General features: G+C 39.7%; 1 protein-coding gene across 5 annotated transcripts in view; it reads right to left on the bottom strand.

Moving 5' to 3' along the window:
* Nucleotides 1-5,164: 5,164 nt before the first annotated feature.
* Nucleotides 5,165-25,147, bottom strand: part of LAMP3 (lysosomal associated membrane protein 3) — a 45,726-nt gene continuing 25,743 nt past the window's right edge. For 3 of the 5 annotated variants that reach the window (XM_045502836.1, XM_045502835.1, XM_045502837.1), the window contains exons 4-6: nucleotides 22,337-22,394; nucleotides 18,873-19,043; nucleotides 14,511-15,035 (exon numbers count right to left, since the gene is read on the bottom strand). In XM_045502836.1, coding sequence (XP_045358792.1) covers nucleotides 14,809-15,035; nucleotides 18,873-19,043; nucleotides 22,337-22,394 — 456 coding nt within the window. In that variant the 3' untranslated portion in view covers nucleotides 14,511-14,808. Of the gene's footprint in view, nucleotides 5,722-14,510; nucleotides 15,036-16,276; nucleotides 16,945-18,872; nucleotides 19,044-22,336; nucleotides 22,395-25,147 lie in introns of those variants that run through there. The other 2 variants (XM_045502839.1, XM_045502838.1) reach the window with 2 other exon arrangements.

Raw genomic sequence — 25,147 nt, 5'->3', positions numbered from 1 at the left:
CTGACAGCTCAGAGCCTGGAGCCTGTTTCAGGTTCTGTGTCTCCCTCTCTCTGACCCTCCCCCGTTCATGCTCTGTCTCTCTCTGTCTCACAAATAAATAAACGTTAAAAAAAAAAAAAACCCAGCTGGTTTATAGGAGGTTTTAAAAAAATAAAAAATAAAAAAATAAATAAAATGGAACATACATGTTAGATTTTAAGACTTAATAATTCAAGAAGTGATATTTGGACAAGAGGCTAGTTCTCTGAGAAAAAAAGTTGAACCCCTAATCACTTCTTAACACCTAAAATCAAAATAAGTTCCAAGTGAATAAGAGATTAAGTATAAAAGATGGAAGCATGAAAGAACTAGAAGACACCATGGGAGACTTTAAAAGAGGAAGGTTTTTTCTAGGTGTAACACAATACTCAAACTATAACAGAAAAAGAATTAATAAATTCAACTATATAATTTTGTTGAAGATATGCAGAGCAAAACATACTTAGGAAAAAACAAACAGTAAATTGGGAATAATTTTATAACTCTTATCACAGATGAAGGGCTACTTTTCTTAATATATAAATAACTCCTACAAATAAATAAGAAAAGAGAACTATAATGTAATAGAAAGCTGTCAAAGAATATGAGCAGACCAATGAAACAAAGTAGAAAGCCCAGAAATAAACCCATGCATATATATGATCAGCTAGTCGTTGACAAGGGTGCCAGATACACGTAATGAGGAGAGGATGGTCTCCTTAGTAAATGGTGCTGGGAAAACTGGATGCCCTCATGCAAAAGAATGAAACTGGACCTCTCTCTTATACCACTAGAGGAAAACATAGGGAAAAAGCTCCTTGGCATTGGTCTTGGCAATGATTTTTTTCGATATGACACCGAAAGCAAAGGCAACAAAAGCAAAAGTAAACAAGTTGGGACTACAGCAAGCTAAAAAGCTTCAGCACAGCAAAGGAGACAGTCAACAAATGAAAAGGCAACTTAAGAATGGGAAAACATGGGGCGCCTGGGTGGCGCAGTCGGTTAAGCGTCCGACGTCAGCCAGGTCACGATCTCGCGGTCCGTGAGTTCGAGCCCCGCGTCGGGCTCTGGGCTGATGGCTCAGAGCCTGGAGCCTGTTTCCGATTCTGTGTCTCCCTCTCTCTCTGACCCTCCCCCGTTCATGCTCTGTCTCTCTCTCTGTCCCAAAAATAAATAAGCGTTGAAAAAAAAAAAAAAAAGAATGGGAAAACATAATTGCAAACCCTATATCTGATAAGAGGTTTTGTTGGGGAACATCATCAAAAAAGATATGACTGACGATTAATCCTTGAGCTGGACTCAGGTGCTCAAAGGCTCCTCACTCCCTCCCCTATCCTTAGAATGTGGGTTCTGCTTGCCTTTCCCACTCCCAGAGGCTGCTCTAAGGACACAGCCTTGAGATGGTGATGTGTTGAAAACGACTGGAGGGTATATGTGACTGAATCCAATTAGGACCTCTTTATAAACTTTTAAGATCTAGCAGGCAGGTGTGGGGATCCAATTGTCTTGCTGCTGCCCAAGACAAGTTTCATATGTAAGTTCTCCTTGCTTATTAAAACTGCCACCTTACCAACCTGGAGTGACCTGCCCCTTCCTTTGGTCTCTCCTTGACCTCCTTGTATTGGGGCTAAATTTAGATTACACCTGGGAAGCTCCCAGGAGGGTTACAAGCCAACAGGTTAATACCTACAACATACAAAGAATTCATTCAACTCAATAGCAAAAAAACCCAAATAATCCAACTTAAAAATGATCAAAGGATTGGAATAGCCACTTTTACAAAGAAGACATACAATAGCCAACACCTATGTCAAAAGGTGCTCAACATTTCTAATCATCAGGGAAATACAAATCAAAACCACAATGAGGGGCACCAGGGTGGCTCAGTGGTTAAGCCTCTAGCTTTTGGTTTTGGCTCAGGTTATGATCTCCCAGTTTGTGAGATCCAGCCCCACGTAGATTTTGTGGACCAGTTTCTATCACAACTATTCAACTCTGCTGTTGTAAAGCAGCCATAGACAACATGTAAACAAAAGGGCCCCGATAGCTATACTCCACAAAACTTTATTTACAAAAACAGATGTCCAAACCATGAGCTATAGTGTATTGACCTCTGTCATATTACCCATTTTACAACTGATTACTGTTAGACCCATCTGACTTTATTGCTTAGTGGATATGACAGAATCCAGCTCAAAATGGGCTATTCTGGATATAGGGTAAGTTGGTGTCCCAAAGTCAAGTGTTCCAGGACCCAGTAACATGCCAAGAGCTGACTCTTAAAGGGCATCTATTTCTCTGCAGCAAATGGCATGGCCTCGGCCTTACTCCAGAACACCTAGGACCTGTGTTATGATTCTCCTGCTGGAGGTTGCCAAAAATTCCATACTGTCCCTTTTTCACCACTGATATCTCCAACACCCTGAGGTCTGCCTGATTGTAGAGCTCAAGCAGTAGGGCTGATTGCATTATGGCCTAGAGTTGTACTGCCCTCTCCTGTTCTGGCCCCACTCAAAACTGATCACTTTCTATGTCACCTGGTAAATGAGCAGATGACTTTTCCTAGCTGTGGAATGTTGCCTCCAGAACCTAAGAACCTATGGTTTCTTCTTTGTAGAAAGGATGCAACATGCAAAACATCTGCATTTTATTTTGAAGTGGATATATGGCATGGCCCTGACCCCCTGGCTCCCTAAAAATTTCAATGAACTAGTCAGTCCCTGAATCTTCATAGGGTTTGTCTCCTGCTTCCTGGAATACATATTTCTTACCAAGACCTCCAACATAATAATCGCTTTGTGCTTGTCTAATTAGCATAATGTCATCAAAATAATGGTTCAGTGTGATGTCCCGTGGGATATCTGTGTGGTCCAGATCTCTTTGGATTATATTATGACGGAGAGTTAACACATCCCTGAGGCAAAGCTATCAGTTAATGTTGTAGAGCAATGGGCCAACTACCAGCCTTTGTGAAAAGGCAAATCTGCCTGAGCAGCAGCTGGTCCGTACACTGTTAGCACCAGAGCCTGAGAGGCTTCTCTCCTGGGGAGGTGCTACACCTGGGATAGAGTTGGTAGTGGGCTGGAAAGGGCCATGCCCTCATTACCCTTTGTATAGTTTCCTATTAAGCCATTATTATTAGTGTAAATACTGGTATTTATTTACCTGAATTCCCCCCAGAAAGTACCAGTAATTGAACCTTGAAAATGGACCTGGAATAGCCAGCATCCAAGATGGTCACCGTTGATTTCCACCTCTCCTGGTCTTTACTCCCACATTGTACCAGAGATGGTTGGTGTGACCAATAGAATACAGCACAGGTGATGGTATGTAACTTTTGGGAATAGGTGGTCAGTGTCTCTCTCTTGAATCACTCACCTGGGGAAAGTCAGCTGTCATGATGTGAGCATTCCTATAGATATGCCACATGGTGTGAACTTGGAAGCAGATCCTTCAGCCCCAGTTGAACTTTCAGATGACTGTAACTCTGGTCAGCAGTTTAAATGCCACCTGGTAAGAGACCCTGAGCCAGAACCACCCAGGTAAGCTGCTCTCAGATTTCTGACCCTCAGAAACTGTGAGAAAATAAATGTTTGTTGTTTTAAGCTGCTAAGTTTTGAGTTAACTTGTTGAGTAGATATACAGGACTAATACACCTAATACAGGACTTCTTATTTATCTCAATCCACAACAGAGTATATGGTATTTAGAAAGTCCTTATTCAGTGTTGGTTGAATGGGTGAATAAATGGATGGATGGATTCGTGGCAGCACTTAAGTAAACCAGTAATCCAGTCTGTTAGTCTGGTCTAAGAGTTGAGAGATTTAACTTATAATTTTAATATGGTTCACTTCTCAAAAATTCAGATTCTGTCAAATAGGTCTTCCTACCTGGTAATAAAGTGGTAGTAGAGAATAAAACAAAACGAATTATAGAAAGATGATTTAACTTACTGATTCAAGCAAAACTCTCCACTACCATAGTAAAAAGTTTTTATAGCATGAAAATTGAGTTATCAGAAATGAAAGACATAAATTAACCTCCAAAATAAGTTTTTATTACAAAAACTTCTAATTCAACTCATATTCCATTAAGGCTAAACTGAGGACCTTGCCAAGCCTACTGACTCATAAGAGAACAAATCAAGAAAGTCATTATGTACTCTGGGGTGACCCAAATTATTCCTTTCCTAAAGAATTCTAGGGGTATGTGGTCTTTTCTGTTAGTATACTTAGTTCGTTTGTTTAGTTGTAAGAACAAGCAGTGAATACAATTCTTGGCAGGCTGCTCTACAGAATAAAGTGTACTAGAATAGAAAATGTGGTTCTAACAGAGCAGAAGAAGCAGGTTACCACAAGGGGGGGATCTACCTTCAAGAAAGAAAAGTTGGCTGGAGGTTAGATTTCTGTTTTCAAAGAAATAAAAAATGAGTTGAGATGTTTACTCCATTCCTTTATCTTTAGATCCACAGCTGCACAGTCCCATAAAAATGAGAAACTGATGTTTTGCAGAGCCCCTTAGTCTCCTTCAAGGAGGCAGAGAACATTATTAAAGATCTCCTATTTCATTATCTATCAAGTCCTTTCATGTCCCCTTATCTCTTATGATTCTGGAGAAATTCCTTTTCTCTGTGAAAAAAGGAGCACTTGCTGGTATGAGGCTTCAGGCAGAATTCAGTGTCATTGTTCTTGTAGCCAAGTTGATGTAGTGAAGTCCATAGACGTTGGCACCAGACCAACTGGCAGTCAAATTTTGGCTCTGCCATTTGTTAGCTGGGTGACATTGAGGTGATCAATTTCCTTAAGTCTGAGTTTACTCATCTATAAGTTGGGAGGATTAAATGGAATGTATCTAAACTTAGCCAAGTGTCTGGCATATATGTGTTCAACTATTAAGGATTATGTTTCTTGCTTATTATTTAATTCTGTTGTCTGTAGCCACCTAATTCTTAGCCTTTAGTTATTCTGCAGGAGGAGTCAAGATTAAAAGTATAAGCTAATTTGTTCCTCTTGTTGGCGTCACATCAAACCTAGACAAACTGTGATATAGTGGGATTTTTGATGATTAAAAAAAAATTAAAGTGGAAAGCAGATCATCAGACATGGATATCATATAAAACATGGATAAGAAAAGTTCTGGAAGTCCATTTTATAGACAAAGAAGAGGCATGTTTTTTTTTTTTATTGGGAAAGATGAAGGATAAAATAAAATTCCAATGTGCACAGGTAGCATTAGTTACAATTAACATTTTAGTTTATAATTTGGGAGCATATACCACTTTACATGCATTATATTAATTTAACATATCTCAAACGTTGATTTGAATGGTTAAAAAATTTTGAAGGACACTGGAAAATACTCAAGCAGGTCACTATATCTTTCATAAAATAAACAAAAAATATGTAGAAATTGATTTGTTGCTTGAATTTAAATCAGAAATGACTTAGTTTTTGTGAAAGATAGTAGTTTATATTGTCAGAAGGACTCACGCTAAGGGAAGTCCCCAACATTCTGGAAATGATGAAAGAATTCTCTAAACTCCATTATTTTCTTTTCCTCTGGGAACCAATTAGATTCTCTGGTATCCAGATGATTCACGTCTTAGGCGGATTCCATAGACAATCAAACCCACAGCGCAGAGACCAAGCACAATGGCCCCAATCACAGGAAGCACAATTGTGTAGTCAGATGAACACTCGTCAACTAAGAGAGGGAGAAAGAAAAAAATACAATATAGCAGGTAAGGTTTGGTGAGGACAGACCAGAAAGCAGACTAGAGTGGGAAGAATATGAACTTTTGAGTCAAATCCAAGCTTGACTTTTTTTTAAAAATTGAAGTATAGTTGATATGCCACCAAGCTTGACTTTTAATTTCACCACTAACTGTGTGAACTTGGATGAGTTATTGAACCTTGCAATTTCTTCATTTATAAAATAAGCAAATAATGTATAAGATTCTTGAGGGATTAAACAAGATACCCTTATCTTTGCAGCAATTAATAGGTTTGTTTTTTTTTAAGGCTCCATGCCCAACATGGAGTCTAATGCAGGGCTCGAACTCAGGATCCTGAGATCAGGAATTGAGCTGAGATCAAGAGTCTGACTCCTAAACGACTGAGCCACCTAGGCACCCCCAGCAATTAATAGATACTTAATAATCGTTAGACATGTTTTCTTCCAGGTGTGTTCTCTGAAAAGTAGAATGTGCTTACATACAAGAGATTGTTGTTAGATTATACCTGATCTCTTGAAAACATGTGATGTTTATCTACTTTGTAAAATATTTTTTTTGCTACACTTCAAGGTCTAATTATTTATGAGAGCTTAAAAATGAACATTTGTAAATTTGTCAAAACTTTTTTCTTTAGAGGCATCTGGGTGGCTCAGTTGGTTAGGCATCCGACTCTTGGTTTCAGCTCAGGTCATGATCTCGTGGTTCATGGGTTCAAGCCCTTGGGTCATGATCTCATGGTTCGTGGGTTCAAGCTGTCAGCGCAGATCCTGCTTAGGTTTCTCTCTCTCCCTTTCTCTCTCTCTGCGCCAGCCCCCCCCCCCCCCGCTTGTGCGCACATGCACATTCTGTCTCAAAATAAATGAATAAACGTTGAAAATAAAATTTTTTTCTTTATTTCATTAGAGAGTATTTATTCTGTTTGTTTAAAATGTAGTCAGTCTCAACAGGAGAAAGATGGAGAGCCATGAGGATAAAAGGGAACTTGATTGAATACAAATAAGTATAGAGAACTATATCTTATTCAAGGATAGAGAAAAGGCAATAGATGAATGGTTAAAGAAGATGTGATATATGTATGTATATACACACATATACGCACAATCGAATATAACGCAGCGATAAAAAAAATGAGATCTTGCATTTGCAACAACCTGGATGGACCTATAGGGTATTATGCTCAGTGAAATAAGTCAGATTGAGGAAGACAAATACCATATCATTTCCACACATATGTGGAATCTAAAAAATGAAAACACAAGAATAAACAAACAAAAAGCAGAATCAGGTCTATAAATACATAAAAAAAACTGATGGGGAGGAAAGGGGAGTAGGGGAATGGGTAAAATGAGTGAAGAGGAGTAGGAGACACAGGCTTCCAGTTATGGAACGAATAAGTCACAGGGATGAAAGGTACAGCATGGGGAATATAGTCAATGATATTATAATAGCGGTGCATGGTGACAGGTGTAGCTACACTTGTGGTGAACATAATGACCTATAGGGAGGTTGAATCACTACTTTGTCCACCTGAAACTAATGTAACACCGTGTGTCAGCTGTACTCAAATAAAAAAAAAAAAGTAAAGAAGAAAAATCTCCAGCACATGTTAAGGGGAAAAAAGTAACGCAAAGAAAAATGCATATAGTACTACAATGTTTTATGTAAGTAAAGAGGAAATGAAGATATATTTCTTGCATTTACTTAAAGAAGATCTGGAAGGATAAATGCATGATAAACCAATAAAAGTAATGGCCTATAGATGGCTAAGGGAGAACGGGATGAAGAAGAACAAGGTGAGGGCAAGGGTTTGTAAGGTAAAACGTCATATCATCTTAGTTTAAGACAAATGCAAAGAAAAATTTTAATGAAAATTTCAAATATTTGAATAAATATCTCATAAGATCATGAAAAATAAAAAGAATAGATATGAGAATATATTCATGAGATCGTTGCATGAACCAATATCAAAACAAACCAAGGATCAATTCTCACCTGAAGTCAGACAAAAAAGGATCAGGAAGGACCAGGGAGAGAGAACGATAGAGACTCAACAAATCTGTACAAGACACGCCCTGTGCTTGTCCTATACTATTTCATTTGGCAGTGGACAATATTTACATAATGATGATAATATATACCTTATTGATTTAACAAAAAACAGTGATATAACAATAGAAGGGATGTTGTTAAGAGTATGAAATCCTTATCTGCCATAATAAGAAGTTTAAAGCTAATAAATTGAGAAATAGAAAAGCTTTTTAACATTTTTTAAAAGAATTATTGAGGGGTGTCTGGGTGGCTCAGTCGATGAAGCATCCAATTTCGGCTCAGGTCAAAATCTCGCCATTTGTGAGTTCAAGCCCTGCTTCGTGCTCTGTGCTGACGGCTCAGAGCCTACAGCCTGATTCAGATTCTGTGTCTTCCTTCTCTCTGTCCCTCCCATGCTCATGCTCTGTCTCTTTCTGTTTCTCAATAATACATAAACTTTAAAAAAATTAAAAAAAGAATTATTAGATAGTTACCATAAGAAATTATTAAAATTAGTTAAAAGTACTTTGTCTCTTAGAGGAAGGGCAGGGAAATGTTACTTTTCATGATAAGCCCTTTTGGAGTACACAATTTTGTTATTTAGTATATTAGTAAATACGTATTTCTTAGATAAAAAAGAACGTTAACAAACTAAGAAGTTAATTTGATTAGAATGATTTAGGAAAAGATACAAAAATGTTAAAACAAAATGCAAAGCACCTACCTATTGACCAAAATGTGAAACACATATGCTAAAATAATTCCACCATAGGGTATTATAAAGATCTATTCATGTAAGTACACAAAGATATGTTACAATAATCTCATTTTATGAGAGCAAAATGGGCACTCTAGATATCCATCAAAAATGTTAAATGGTATATCCATACAATAGAAGATATTGTGGCCACTAAAAAGAATGTGGTGGATCTCAGTGTGCTGACAGAGAAGTTCCCTAAAATCATGGAGCGTTGCATGAACCCCCAAAAAACTGCAGGTATGCCGGAAGTGAAAAGATAGACAAGATGCTGGGGAAGGCTGGGATGGGAGTAGACAGCAGCCTTCACTTTCCATATAATTTAACAGCATTTAATATCACATAGCTTAGGGGCGCCTGGGTGGCTCTGTCGGTTAAGCCTCCGACTTCGGCTCAGGTCACGATCTCACGGTCCGTGAGTTCGAGCCCCGCATCGGGCTGTGGGCTGATGGTTCAGAGCCTGGAGCCTGCTTCCCATTCTGTGTCTCCCTCTCTCTCTGACCTTCCCTGTTCATGCTCTGTCTCTCTCTGTCTCAAAAATAAATAAACGTTAAAAAAATTAAAAAAAAAATAATATCACATAGCTTAAATGTTGTTAAAATGCAGAAAAGTGGGGCACCTGGGTGGCTCAGTCGGTTGAGCGACCGACTTTTGATTTCTGCTCAGGTCATGATCCCAGAGTCATGAGATTGAGCCCCCCAGCAGACTCGGTGCTGAGTGTGGAGCCTGTTTGAGATTCCCTCGCCCTCTGCCCCTCCCCTGTTCACATGTGCATGCACATGCTCTCTCTAAAATAAAATAATAATAATAATAATAATAATAATAATAATAAAATGCAGAAAAGTACACAAAGAAAACAATGATCTGATCACCACAATTCTTCCATTTCAATGAATCACTGCAAACCTTGGAAGGCAATTGCTTCCTCTGTGCATAGATGAGTGTGTGTGTGTGCTCATGTGTATGCCTGACAAAACATCATTCAATTTTCAAAAAATGATATTTTTCTCTTTACAAATAATTAAGATGATTTAGAAAAGCACAAATAAAAAAATAACAACTGTAGGAGAGGAAGAAATTCCTTCTTTCCTCCAAGATTCTTCCAGCTGGTTTAAGAATTACAGATTAAAAGGAGGAAAAAAACCCTAAGTTTTATTATATGTGCACAGTAATTCATCAGTAATGAAATTGATACCCAAAGAAATGACTAATGCAGGCAGTTTCTATACATTTTAAACAAAGAGATACTGCATTTGTGAGGATTTGACAGGATAAAGAGAACAGATGTTTGGGAGCTTCAATTAGTAAGGAATTCTAAGTGGAATTTGGGCTGAGATAGCAGATTAATAAAAAGTAACAGGGTTTGTTTCTATAGCTTTCTTGGCTTTAACGTTCCTCTCTCTGGTGACAGGATGTGTTTTTACTGTGTGTTTTACAGGGAGGGTACCTTTCATATGGGAGATTTCCTGCTTCCAGGGTGACCGAGGAGGGTCTGAATGTCCTTGCACTGGCTGTTTCCCAAGTAGATTCGACTCAAGATAATCAGTATGCCATTGTGTTACATTTTGGGCCAGCCTCCCCCGGAACCCTTACAAAACCAATCACCTGAAAACCACCCACCCAGAAGTTATCCTTGCGAAAACATGGACAAATATAATTTCAGGCATCTTTCTTTACAACTATAAGGACATGGGTAGAAAAATATATACACATACTTTTATTAAAATAGGATCATACAAATGCTATTTTACCAAAATTGCTTATTTTAATTGATTTCACAGAAGAAAAAAGCTAAAACAAAACTGGGAAAACTACCAAACTTCAAATAAATGTAACTTTGTCACAGGAAGTATTGTTTCATAAAAGATCTCTTTAACGTTCAAAAAAGAGACTATAAATACACACTAAAGGATTATAAAGTGCATTAAGAGGTTATGAAATAAGTGAGAGACAGTATGCATTTTCTAAACTCTGTGTTTCCAATTTAGACATTATCTATTGATAATGTTTTGAAAGATTAGCACTAACAGATTCCCTTCTCTCTCTCTTATTCCCAACTCAAATTTTGAATAAATGTATTATTTTTTTACATAATTTTTAATGTTTATTTTTGAGAGAGAGAGAGAGAAAGACAGAGCACAAGTGAGGGAGGGGCAGAAAGCGAGGGAAGCAGGCTCCAGGTTCCCAGCTGTCAGCACAGAGCCCAACAAGGGGCTCCATCTCACGACCCTGCACCACCCCCCCCAACCATGAGATCATGACCTGAGCCAAAGTCAGATGCTTAACTGACTGAGCCACCCAGGTGCCCCTGAATAGATATATTATTTTTTAAATCATTGTTCTGGTTTATAACATTTCAATTCTATTTGATAACTATCATTCCAATAGTTAAAAAAAATATGTTTCAAATATATAACACACATTCCTGATTCAAAGTCAAAATAATACAAAATGCTGTATGTTGAGAAGTTCCACTTTCACCTTTGTCTCATCTTTTTTGTTACCCCTGTCTTAACCACTGGTTTTCCATATACATTTCCAATGTTTCAGGTATCAGCAAAAATGAAAATATATTTTATTTCCTCCTTTTCTCACTATTATGCATTATGTTTTTTCATTTAACAATATATTTTGGGTAACTTTCCTATACATACATAAAAATGTATGTTCTCATTCTTGCTTATAACTATATTCTGTTGTGGGATGTATCTGTTCCAGACTGATGGACACTTCTCTTGTTTCAAACTTTTACTATTACAAATAATGTTGTAATGAAAAACCATGTACATGGTTTTCATATACAAGATGTATCTGTATGATAAATTTTCAGACCCATAGTTGTTTAATGCTTTTTCCATTTATCTATTTAAATAGATAAAATGCTTTTTTTTAAAAACTGTGGCTTCTCTATTCCAGAGAGATATTTGCTTATGTTCTTGTTTATAATGTGGCTTCTCTCTGATCTTACCAAATTTCATTGTCAAACACTATCTTTAAGAAAAGCTCCTTGGTGTTATATCTCTTGAATTATTTCATGTTTGAGGATACCTGCCTATTATCTTAGTAAATGATACTTCGGAGTCACACTTTCTTTCCCTTAGGATTTTGTAGATGTTGTTTGCCGGCTTTAAATGTTATAGGTGATTTGGTTTTTTAATGGAGAGGGAGAATTTGTATGTCTAAAGAATTCTTTATCTTTAAAGTTCTATAGCTTAGTTTGGCTGTATCTTAATGTTAAGCTTTCTTTTAAAAAAATATTTATTTTGAGAGACAGAGAGAGCGCAGCGCTTGTGTGTTCTACATGCATGCACACACAGTGGGGAAGGAGCTGAGAGAGGGAGAGAGAGAGAATCCCAAGCAGGCTCCTCACTGTTAGCACAGAATCCTATGCGGGACTCAATCCCAACTGTGAGACCATAACCTGAGCAGACATCAAGAGTTGGACACTCAACCGACTGAGCCACCCAGGTGCCCAATGTTAAGCTTTCTGTGTCTATTTTTTCCTGGGATACACTGTGCTCTTGCAATCTGCAACTTCAAGCATTTATCTTAAGCAAAATCTCTAAAGCCATCAAATTTATCTTCTTCCTATTTTTGAACTCTACTTCAGAGGCACCAATTATCCTTATTTTAGACAATCTGAATATCTCCCATGCCTAGCAGCTGCCCTATCATGGTATGATCTTATTTTTTATCTGCATTAAATGCTTACTTCAGTTCTTTTCTCTTGAAGATAACTCATTTTTCAGCTCTATTCTGCCTCTTACTATTTGTTACTGTGCATTGCTTTGGTACTCAATTTGTTCACTCATAGGAATGAACTCTCCCATTCACCTCACTCTTTCATTATAACATTTCACCCCTGAGTTCTGGTTATATGGAATTCACACTCTTATTAAGTGATTCTCAGCAAAATCAATTGTCAGGGATTTCTGTTTCTTGAGTTACGTTTTCTTTGTATTTTATCAACTATATTCCTTTCTAACTCTCCCTCCTTTAATTGTGGTAAAATATACATAACATAAAATTAACTGTTTTTTTAATGTTTTATTTACTTTGGGGGGGGGGAGGGAGGCAGAGGGAGAGGCAGATGCATTATCCAAAGCAGACTACAGGCTCTGAATTGTCAGCACAGAGCCTAACAAGGAGCTTGAACCCACGAACCGTGAGATCATGACCTGAGCCAAAGTGGGACGCTTAACTGACTGAGCCACCCAGGTGTCCCTTAACTGTTTTCAAGTGTACACTTCAGGGACATTAAGTACATTCACAGTTTGTGCAACCATCACCACTATCCATTTCCAGAACATTTTTCATCTTGCCAAACTAAAACTCTGTAGCCATATTTTAATCTAGTCTTATTCTTACATTCTTTTGCTGCAATAATTTTGCATAGTGGTCATGTACCTTGTTTCATCTTGCTTATGCTTGGGCATTTCATCCATGACATTGAATTTCCTTTAACATCATTTGTGTAAATTAGGATATTTCTTCCCATTGTGAGATCAGTTAATGTTTCCCATTGAGCTACCTATTTGGATTCTTTCTTCTTTTCTGTACCTTGGGAGTTAGCTATAGTCTGGGGGTTCCCTGGGATTTGGGGTTGGTTCCCCAGTTCACTTCTATCAGTCTCTGTGTTTACCCTGCTTCCTTTTCCCAGTAGCCATTTTCACTACTCCAGATGAGAAGAGATAAAATGACCAGTCTTTTTCTCTCCAGTTTTAGGACTGGTAGTATGTGTTCACAGGATTTTTTTTTTTCTCTCATATGGCTTCTTGGTGTGTGTGCTAGGGAAGCAGGTGTCCTGCTGAGCTCTCAACTCTTCCTCTGAATCTTGTTTCTTTTTTGTTCACCAGTTTTCAAAGTGTATTGCATTAGCTTATATTTCCACTGCTACTGGTGATTTTTAAACACCCTTTCCCCTTCCACCCATCGACTAGATAATGAGGAAGGAAAAGTCTGTGGGGAAAATTTAGTCACTATTTTAACTCTACTCTTTCATTTTATGTATTTCTGTAATACTTAAAACAAATTTAAAATTTTAACAGAATTTCATTTAAATACTTGTTTAAGTATTCAAATTTTAAATCACCTACATATATCTTTTGTTTCCATTTTTTTCTTAAAAATTAAGAATCAGTACTGCAGAATAAATTATAACCGTTTTAACCAATTTACTGTGTGGGGCAAAACCAAAATTGGGCAGACATTTCTACACATTTGTTAATCAACGTCTTGTCTGTTTTGTAATTCGTATGTAATTCTTTAATCACATATTTGTGGAAAACCTAAAAACAATAACAATTCTAAACATAATAATTAAGTAAATTATTATATAATGTTGATAGCATATTCATGATAGCAGCCATAATAATGACACTTTGCAAATTTAATAACATAGAGAAATGCTTATGATGCACAGGTAACAAAGGATTTCAAATTGTGTACTCTGTATGCTTCCAGTTAGCAAAACAATACTCATGAGAGGGAAATACATCAATATGAACAATGGATGGTTATTTCCAGGTGGGCATTAGTGAAGGTTTCTATTATCTCTAGGTGGGTTGCAAAGGGAGGGGCGAATTCAGGATGCCCTATCCTCAGCAGAAGAGAAAATGGAGTTGAAACTCGCCGGACAGGCAAGCAGCAGGTACACTCACTAAAGGGAAGGGTCAAGCGCCTGCCAGCCCCGGCACCCCCCCACCCCCACCCGACCCCCACCCCACCCCCACCCCAGCGTGCTGGGCAGGGCTTCCCGGGGTGCGCGTAGCAGCCTCCTGCCCAGACGCCAGAAAGCGACGAGCAGCGCTCTGCAGGAAGCCTCGGGCCCCTGGGCCTGCAGCCGCAATAGGCAGACTCGGAGGCAGCTCCAGAGGGATCCAGGGGCGGAGAGAGAGCCACTTTCCAACAGGTAGCTGGCCGCATTCTCAATCCGAGACCCTCCCCGGAACTCACGCAGAAAGTAGGCAGAACTGAGAGGCCGGAACGCATCCGGGCTTTATTTACCAGTCTTTCAAAGGAAAGCTTTGCTCTTTTTGCTTACTTGAATGTTAATTCACAGTAAATTAAAAGATAATTGGCGGGTGTGTGTGAGGGGGTACACAACAGGACTCTAAGCAGCAGCCACTCTAAAGAACTCACCGAAGATGGTAGAAAGGAAAATTGAACTTAAGTGAACTGCCTTATCCCCCTCTCCTTGATTTTAATTCCGCTTCTTTCCCGTGTGCTGTGGGAGAAATGTCCACACACTAGAAGAGGAACATTCCTTTAGTCATTCTACAGGATAGTGAGGAGCATGGTGAATAAGCAGCTTGTGCTCTGCAGTATAGAACCTTTCAAGTACGGGAGTCAGGAACGGGGTACTTCTGGAGGGACCAGCTGGAGGGACCGGCTGGAGATGGAGAGAGAGAGCATCTCTCCAAAGGCAAGCCCTCGCTGGTAAAACAGTTACTTTGGGAAACACCAGGTCCTCCCATCCCAGATTTTCATCAACATCAACTGTTATAAGAAGGAAACAGGAATGTCCTGACACTGTAAACGTCGTCGGGGGCTCTTGAAGCTCTCTTGAACCTCTGCCCTCCCCACCCTCACTTCTGAGAAAGTGGAGACAGCTAAAATCCTTCCAGGGAAAACCAGTACATGCCCTAGGTAAGCAGTGGTTATACAGCTGTTGCCAACCTTCATACACTTCCTGTTCAAAACAATGAGTGGCACCTCTGGCAAACACAGAAAAACAAACCTTCCTGTTAGGAAAAGCAGTTGAAAACATCCAGAAGCCCATTCCTCCCCCTTGTCTCTGAAATGAAAACCTCGATTCTCCCATTTAAACAATGTAATAGAAAAGCACAAGTAACATTCCAAGCCATATTTGATAGAATTTTTCTTCCCCGTCCAGTCAGGAACCTCCTGGTTTATGATTTTCTTGGTAAAACTTTGCTTAAAAGGAAAAGTGGGTGGGGCGCCTGGGTGGCGCAGTCGGTTAAGCGTCCGACTTCAGCCAGGTCACGATCTCGCGGTCCGTGAGTTCGAGCCCCGTGTCGGGCTCTGGGCTGATGGCTCAGAGCCTGGAGCCTGTTTCCGATTCTGTGTCTCCCTCTCTCTCTGTCCCTCCCCCGTTCATGCTCTGTCTCTCTCTGTCCCCAAAATAAATAAACGTTGAAAAAAAAAATTTAAAAAAAAAAAAAAAAAAGGAAAAGTGGGTGATAATCTGGTGTAGATCTACCTGTTCTGCTTGCCATTCCTGATCATTTTTGATGCTTAGCCTGCATCCCCTCCCTACTGTGGCCCAAATTAACAAATTTTCAAGTATAGACTAGAATCAAAGAAAATAAAGACAAAGCAGAGAAAAAAAGCGTTAAGAAGGCAGACAACAAATGAAGGTGAAGAATTTGGATCCTCTTTCGTTTGGCAAGATCTTTGATATGTGCTTTCTATTTTTAAAAAATGAAATGTTGGGGGACACTTGAGTGTCTCCATCAGTTGAGCATCCGACTTCCCCTCAGGTCATGATCTCAAGGTTCATGAGTTCGAGCCCCGCATTGCGCTCTGTGCTGTCAGTGCAGAGCCCACTTTGGATCCTCTGCCACCTGCCCCCCCGCCACACACACACACACCTTCCGTGTTTCGCACGCTCTCTCTCAAAAATAAACATTTTTAAAAAATGAAATGTTGGGAAGCTATCTAGTTTTTTTTTTTTTTTTTTTTTTTTTACTAATAACACATTATAATAGCATAGAATGTCTTTTTAAAAATAATAGTCTATTAACACCATTCTGTAATTCAAGTAAATCAGGAATTGGGCACAATTCAGGAGTTTTAAATGACTTTAGAATCTATTTTGAAATGGATTGGTTTTTAAAGAAATAATGTATACATTTTAACTAGATATTGAGACTCCTCAAAATGTGTAAGAAAAATCAGTGCTGTTTGAAAATGTCCTTCTACAATTCTCCCTTTGGGTATTTGCTCTCTCCCTCTCCCAAGCATGTCCCTGCTTCTTATCCCTAATTCTCAAAGCCAGCCCTCTATTACCAGGTGTGGAAGATGGAATTCAAGCCCATATGGCACAGCCTCCCTATGCCAACAGGAGAAAGTGGTGGCTACATTTTAATTAGCCTTCAGATGGCCCCTAGGGGAAAGTTGGGTTTCCTAATAAGATTGGGAGGGTGGGATAGGCTACTAGAAGAACTGATTCCTTCACTTCAGGCTGAATATGAAGCCAGAATTCCCAAGGCCTTAACCTTGCACACTTTGAAGAAGCTGGGGCTTTACATGCGTTCATATCCTCTACTGGGCCTCTTTCTGGCCACCAGGCATGCTGTTAGCAAAACGACAAGCAGTCCTGCGATACTCAGGCCCACGGCCACAGGGATTTCTCTCCTGTTTCTGTCACTGAAGCATTCATCCGCTGCAATTGAAGTCAGAGTAACAGGTGTTACAGGGTGGCCACAATGCTGGGAAGTGATACTGCCCCTGCCTGCCTCAGCCTGACAGAGAAGGAAACCCAGAGAGAGACGGAGCTGCTGGGCTTCCCACCTGCTGCCTCAGACACACAGGTGAAAACGAGGAAGATAGGGTCAGCGCAATGATCTGAAATGTGCAGTGCTTGTGATCACTTAAGGACTAAATTAAACTGCAGATACCCAGTCCCCACATCCTGGAAATTTGTTTCGATGGGTTGGAGGTGGGGTCCAGGGGATTCCGATGCAGCTGGGAGGCAGATCCAACTTTGGGAAATGTTGGTTTGGTCTGGAGAGTCAGGATCAGAACTGTAAGCCACAGTAAGTTCTGGGGTCATGTTTCCCAACTCTGGAAACAGGGACTTGTGTCAAATTGCATGGCCAAAGTTTTCTATTCAAACGCTGCTTCTTACAGTGGCTGCCGGACAGTCTGGGGCTGGAGAAATCATTTTCAGGCTCTGGGATTTTAGTTCCCTAAGATGGGTTGAGAATGTGGGAGGCTGAGAATTGGATGAGAGGGTGAGGGAAGGAGGGGGAAAAATGAAAAGATAGTTTTCTACATCTCCCTTTGGGCACTGCTAATAGAAGTCAGGTGTATGTTGCTGAAAGGTGTTATTTCTCATCTCTGCCACTACCAGGTTTCATACACCTGCTCACTTCCTGCTTCACAGAGGTTCTGAGCCGGAGGAAGAGCAAATGCGTACCTCGTTTAAGGTCACATGGTTAATAACAGAGGCTTTTCAAATCCTCATTATGAATTTTTAAGTTTCCCCAGATTGGAAGTTTTCAGATAAGATGACAGAGTGGGGCCAACCTACTAAGAAATATTGCTATTTTTATCTTGGTGCTGTGGTAAAGGTCCAAAATGGAGGCAGAGATTTTAAGACTCAGACAAAACCTACAGAAATTAGGGGATCTGAGGCAAGCCACACTTTATTCCTTCTTCTGCTCAATGCTTCCCAGCAAGTATGTCAGAAGTTTTTTGTAGGCACATCTTCAATTTTATAATGGAACTCAAAGAGAAGTTGGATTCACATTACAGAAATTTAAGTTACAGCTAATCTTCCAGCTAAATCTGTTTATGAAAATTGAGAGGTAGTCATAACGTCATTAGTTATTATGAAAGGAATGTTTTAGAAACTGAAATTCAATTCCTGCACATATGTAGAAATCCTTGTAACCCATTTTCCCAGCGAGGAAAAAAGGACTTTTTCAGAAAGTCAGCCTGTTCTGTCCCTGGCCTTCTTCCTAGGACCTGCTTCCCTCTGTGGTGGTTAAAACTCAAAGCAGAAGTTGCATGGGAACTAAGACCAGCTACAAGGAAGCTCTAGTCAGGAGAACTGAGTTCATAATTGAAAACAGGGTGCCCAACAGAGTATGTTTCTATCTTGAAATATTCCATCTTTCTCTTTTCCCTCTGCAAGTGGGAAAGAATCTATTCTGAAATCTTGTATTTTAGATATTACTAATACTCAGGATCTTTAAAGTCTCTCAAAATACCTGAGTTAACTAGTACTCAATAGCTTGTAAAGAGGAAGTTGTAGGTGGTATTTTCTGACTTTTTGATTCAGTCAGTGTGTGTGTGTGCGTGTGTGTGTGTGTGTTGGAGGAGTCAGAATACATGTTTTAGTCATATAAAGAGAACATATCCTGTTGTGGGAGGACAAGGGTGGGTTAAGGTGTCTGATTTTGAGGTTGGTTGACTCAGAGGAATGGCAGGAGGGGAACTTGGCCCTAAAAGCTTTATAGAATCATACTGTTCTAGGAAGCTCATGTGATTCTTGTCCCTTTGACAACTGCACACACAAAAAACAACTTGATACTATCCCTGGGTCTCTGAAGTTTATGTTTGTGACATGATGAAGATTTAACTTACCATTTCCAAATTGGTCATCTTCAAAATCAAAGGCTTGAAATTGGACATTCATTGTTTTCAGTTGAAGCTGGGTTGACAGCTGGATGCTCTGCTCACTCACACACTTGAAGGAATGCCCAACCACAGTCTCAAACATCACCATAGCACTTTTCATTCCTTGGTAAATTTTCTCTGAAAACACAAAGATGAATTACAGACACATCAGAATCTTGGCATATATCCAATGAGTTCCAGCGGTTACTGGGTGGCCCATGTATAGTTAAATGGCCTTCATTTACATATGGCTTTCAGGGGTTCTGCCCTGTCCTCATGAAAAACCACTCTTCTGGTCTTTGGGGACTTTTTCCTGTATTCTGTAGCACGTGGGGGCAAAGTCACATGAATTAGAATGTGACAACACTGAAATGAGAACTTTTAGGACTTTTTCTTCAGTTGTTTTAAGTCATTGGGGGCAGTGGTGGGGACTATTGTCAGTGTTTGGGGACTACAGAGAAGTGCCCAGAAAAACTTCAGAAACAAGAGAAGCAAGATCGCTCTCTGTGACAATCACATGAACCCTTAATGAATCAGAATAGACATCCAAAGTCTCCAAGTGGAGCGTTTACATATTACTAGATTATATTAATACAGCAAGAGGACAGGCTAATCCCATCATTAGGAAGGGTTGTTACATCCATCCACATGGAAACAGAGAAGGGAGAGGCCCATCTCTGCCCATTTAAGTGCTGCTGGGGAGAGAATGTTCTGCTTAAGGACTGGCCTGTTTGTTTCCTGACAGGTACTCCCGCTTCAAGGTGGATGGGGCTAAACATTTTAATCATATAATTAACTCCATTGGCTCTAATTTTACATTCATCAAACACCCTTCTGATTTTACTTTGGCTTCTTGAATGGGAGAAAGTTCACTGGCCAGAGGACCCAACTATCTAGTCCCCTTGGCATGACGGTGTAAGAAACAGTTGCATGAAAAATGCACAAATTTGCATTCTGATTTTATGCATCAATTTCATGACCTTGGTTTAACATCAGCCTCCTTGAAGAAACAGACAATACGTAAGGGGGTGCTGACAGCTCTCATGATTGAGGACCAGACTATGGACCTTAGTGAATTCACCAAAGTGTGCCTGCAAGGAATACCCATGGGCTGTTAATGAGGGAGCTTGAAAGTCTCCCTCCTTTTCTGTCTCTGTGGATGTGTTGCCTGTGCCTAAGGTAACATCCCACATTAAGGGTCTGCTTGCTATGTGCCGGGTGCTGTGCAGGTACTCTACGTGTACTTTCCTGTTTAATTCTCATAACAACCATTTGAGATTGGTTCTACTTTCTCCATTTTACAGACAAGGAAATGGAGAGTTGGAGAATTGAAAACATTTGCCTAAGATTCTACAATTAGTAAGTGGAATTTGGACTCAAGCAATCTGATTGTAGAGCTTGCTATCTTTTTTTTTTTTTTTTTAAGAGAGAGGGAGAGAGAGCATGAGCAGGGGAGAGGGGCACAGGGATAGGGATAGAGAGAATCTTAAGCAGATTCCATGCCCAATGCAGAGCCTGATGTGGGGCTTGATCCCACGACCCTGGGACCATGATCTGAACCCAAATCAACAGTCAGATGCTCAACCCACTGAGCCACCCAGGTACCCCTCTAGAGCTTTTTATCTTAACCACTACCCGATTGCTGTCTCCTGCCATTACTGTACTATTTACTGTAGACTCTTCATTGGCACATGCAAATGTCCTACACGATGTACTGAATTATCCATGTGTACTACTATACCATGTGTTATACCCCAGGGTAGTTGTCTACTACCACTACTACTGCTGCTGCTATCACTCCCAATGACATTACAACAGTCACTACCACTGAAGTACAACTGACTACTGTTACTAATACCATCACCATCACCACTGATGTGCAAATTGTCATTATTGTGACTACTATAGCTCCTGCTACTACTGCTGAGCCTGGATTATTGGGACCTAGAATTCTTTTATCCCCTTTCTCAGCTTCTAACTTAGCTTCTGGTCTGACTTATCATTCCCTTGCTTCTTGAGACATCATTACCTTATTCCTGGCTAAAATTTGGTCCATGCCTAGTGATAACATTAGCTAATTTATGTTAGCATTCATAATATTTATTCCCCAGCCTATATGAGTTTACTTGTCTATGTGAGTTACTATGTGAAAGTGAGTTGTCAACTATGACATCTTACTTACTTTTAACCAATAATCATCGACAACATCCTCTTGAACAATATCAGTATCATATATCTACTATTCTAGATAGACATTTCTCCACATTTTCATTTCCTGGCAAGTTTCTTTAGTACAGGCTCCTTAATAAGATAAGTTTAAGCCAGTCAAAAGATAGAAGTTTAAAAAGGAGAAAACAGACATGAAAACTGTTTGTGCGGTACCTGGCACCTAAGAGGTGCTCAACAGTGGTTTGTTATCTAAGTCTGGGCTTTCCAGAGAAATGTCTGATCCCTCTGAGCAATTCCCCCAACTTGACTGGGAGCATTACCTTTCTAGACACGAACACTGTAGGAGTTCTCTTGAATGGCCCCACTGAGGGCAATTATCTATGTAGCAACTGGACTGAATCTTTATAAATATAAACATGATATATCATTTTTCTATACCAAACCCTCCAATGACATCCTTTCACACTTTAGACTAAAATTCAAAGTCCTTACCTTGACCTACCCGCAAGATCTACATGCTCTGGCCTGGATGCCCCACAGATCTTCTCTGCTGCTTTGCTCACTCTCTTGCTGACCCCTGAACACATGAGCAACTTCATTCCTTAAGACTTGTGTATCTGTTGTTCCCGCCACTGGAAAAAAGCTTCCCCAGGCCCAGATGCCCCCAGATGGGGTATCTCTCTGCTCAAACCTCACCTCTTCAGAGAGGCCTTCCTTCTTAGAGGTCTCACTTAAAATATCTTTCCAGTCCGCTCCACAAGGACCTGCTTGTGTTTGCTCATAGAACTTAATACTACTTGACTATTATAATTCAATGATCTTTTTATGTTCCTTTCCTCACTTCTAGAATGTAAGTTCCATGACAGCAGGGACTACATGTTTGGATAAATGGATTTCTACTGCCTATTAGAGGGCTTGGCACCCAGCTGGCACTAACTACATTTTTGTAGAATAAATGCATAATTTCAAGAGTATAGAAAAAACTGCACCATCAATAGCAAGTCTGTCCAAAAGTCACTAAACTCTTTATTGTTGCTTTAATGATCTCTGCTTTAATGATATCTGACATAATTTAGTCCAACCTCCTTCGTGAGCAGATGAGCAAACTGAAGCAAACAAAGATGTAGTAAGTTCTCCTGGTTACTGCTTTAGTCTATTTCTCCAAAGCAGCATCAAAGATTAGTAAACTCAATGGACTGAAAAATGAGCGAACCAGAAGCACAGCACCAGAGCTGGTGGAATAGCCTTCTCTGACTACTTACCTGGATTTGAGACTGTCAAATAGGCTCTCACTTCACTGATGTAATAGGAGTTTTCATCCTGTAAAACAGCAGTATGTTAACTTTGGGCAATCTGTTTTTATGTTTACGATCCTGGTTTACAAACTTTGTTTAACTATTAAATCCTGGATATGGGGATTTGGGGGTATGTTGGTATGAAGCCATAATTGTGTTTGAAAACTTCAAAAAAAACTTCAAAAAAACTATTCAAAATAAATAATAAGTAATGGCTTACCCTTGCCCCCAAATGTCTGTACTTCATACTTGTTGCTATAGCCTAAAATTCAAATTCCACCAGCCCAGAGTCCCTTCAGTTGGACCAAGTTTCTTCTTGTTAAAATACATACACATCTGGAAGATGGAGAGGTTGGAGGGGTATGCAGTAAGCTTTTACTAGTAATTAATATCTTAGGGTAGAGATTCAAACTGAGACCACTCATCTTAAAGACTACCATGGGTAGACTTCATGGGGCTCATAAACTCTTTGGGTGTGCAAAATTTTACGTGCATTTTCCTGGGGAGAGTATCAATTGCTTTAAATAGATTAAAGGGTTCATGTCTCCAAAATGGCTAGATAGGGCCACCATGAGGGATTCTGGAAAAAAAAAATGATCTCCTCTGAGATCACTGGGTGTTCTCTAGAAGAAGACCCCAAGTGACCATGTTCAGAAACAGAAGGCAATGTTCCACATTTATTTAGGAATTGTTCGAAAACAAAATGAACCATTACAAAATAGCCCTATAATCTCCTGAGAGACTAAAGTTGTGACATTAAAGGGAATTGAACTGAGATATGAAAGGGTAAGTTTAAAAAGGAGGTTTTGAGTTTTCTTATTTTTTATTTTTTTTTATTTTTTGGAGGGGGAATTTAAAGTAGGTGATTTACAGTTATTATTTGTAAACATGCATTAGAAAACTATCCATGAGTAAGAGTGAGCAACCAAAATCAGAATCCAAAATGGAGTTACCTTTAGAAGTTCCAAGTCTAGTCATTAAAGAAATTAGTAATAATAATCTTGACTATATTACAGTCCATTTGTGTATTATTTGGAGATGAAATGATGATTCCCTATACAATATAAGGCTTCCAGAAATACAAACTGTTTTAGTAAGGTAAGCTAGCTGCTATTGAGACATTCAACTCTAGATCCTATAATTCATCGAACAACACCTACCACATACTGGCTTCTTACCTTATGCCAGGCACTGGAGCAGACACTTCAATGCCATGCCTTATTTAATCCTCACAACAACTATGAGAAGAAATAAAGGCTCACTGACATGCTCAAGGTCACAGCCCTAATGGGTGGCAGGGGAAGGAAGATATGACCCCAAGCTTCTTGTCTCCAAGTCTAGTGTTTAATTCCTCTTATATCCACTCCACACCAGGAATTGTTCTAGGTCATAGAAGAAGAAGAAGAAGAAGAAGAAGAAGAAGAAGAAGAAGAAGAAGAAGAAGAAGAAGAAGAAGAAGAAGGAGGAGGAGGAGGAGGAGGAGAAGGAGGAGGAGGAGGAGACCTGGTTCCTTCCTTCTACATACTCAGTCTTAGGTCTCAAAGGCAAGGTAAACAATGTGCTTGAACCGTCCATTTGTTTTAGAGAGAAACATCTGTGACCCAGGCCCTTCTTGGGTCACTTTCACAAACCACTACTCAGGTTATTCTTTATTTGGGGTCCTTTTTAGCATATAAGAGACCTGTAATTCAGGGCTCAAAGTCACTGTTACAAGATCCCTACCCTATCCTAAGAGCAGAAAGGATCCTTTGAAGAGATTTAAGCAGAACATTGACACGAGCATAACTTTGTTTTTTGAAATCGCTTAGGTGGCAGTGTGAGATTGCTTTAAGGAACAGTAAGAGAACAGTGATGAGGCCAGCTCTGAGGTCCACAGGAGACCTCCTGGAATCTTCCCCTTCCTGTGGCATCTGCTTGATCTATTCTCACATTAGGAAAAGCTCTGTATTTCTATAAAAGCTTCACAGTTTACTAAGTGCATGCTTTCACCTACATTGCCTCCTTTGAGCCTCACAACACCCCCCTGAGAGAAAATAAATATTATCAACCCATTTGGCAGCTGAGAACAAAGAGGCTCAGAGGAGTTAGGCATCTACCTCTAATTCACATTCTTTGTAGGCAAGACAAAACAAAATATGTTCTACAGGATCCTGCCCTACATTTTCCTCTGTGGGATATGTGGGTTTAGACAAAAAAAAAATTCGTTGTGCAAGAATTTTCTTTCACATTCCCTGAAATGCAGGTGTCCATATTTAGCCATCTATTGGAAGCAGGACCAGCTACACAGTTTGTGGGGCCTAGTACAAAATGGAAATGTAGGATCTCTTGTTCAAAAATCATTTAAGAATTTTAGGAGGTGACAGCAAATCTTAAGCCAAGCAGGGGCCCGGCTGACTGCACAGGTCACATGCTCATGAAGCCAGCCCTGACAGGAAGAGCCATTCCTGCTCCCCAGCTCTATAGGGCTAATGCCAAAAGTGAGGCCTTCCAGAGCAGATGGCAGAGTGCTCACATTCACTGTTAAGTTCACCTTAATGATGTGACAGGACAGTCTGGAGCTGGTATCCAGGTTTCCTTCCATTTTGACTGAGTCAAAATTAGCCAAATGTTTCCTAGGCCTGAGCTGATGTCTATTGTTATGATAAAGGAAAAGCATTTGTTAGGTGAATTCATGTAAACAAAAGGGCAGAAGGATGTTTAGTATCCTTGAGATTCCTGGTTTTATAAAATTTATCCTACTGATACCAAATGAGTCTTATCTAGACAATTGTGCCCACT

Source organism: Leopardus geoffroyi, chromosome C2, assembly GCF_018350155.1.
Source record: "Leopardus geoffroyi isolate Oge1 chromosome C2, O.geoffroyi_Oge1_pat1.0, whole genome shotgun sequence".
In the NCBI taxonomy this organism is placed as follows: domain Eukaryota; kingdom Metazoa; phylum Chordata; class Mammalia; order Carnivora; family Felidae; genus Leopardus; species Leopardus geoffroyi.
The sequence above is the reverse complement of the archived record's forward strand: the minus strand, read 5'-3'. Positions and strand labels throughout refer to the sequence as shown.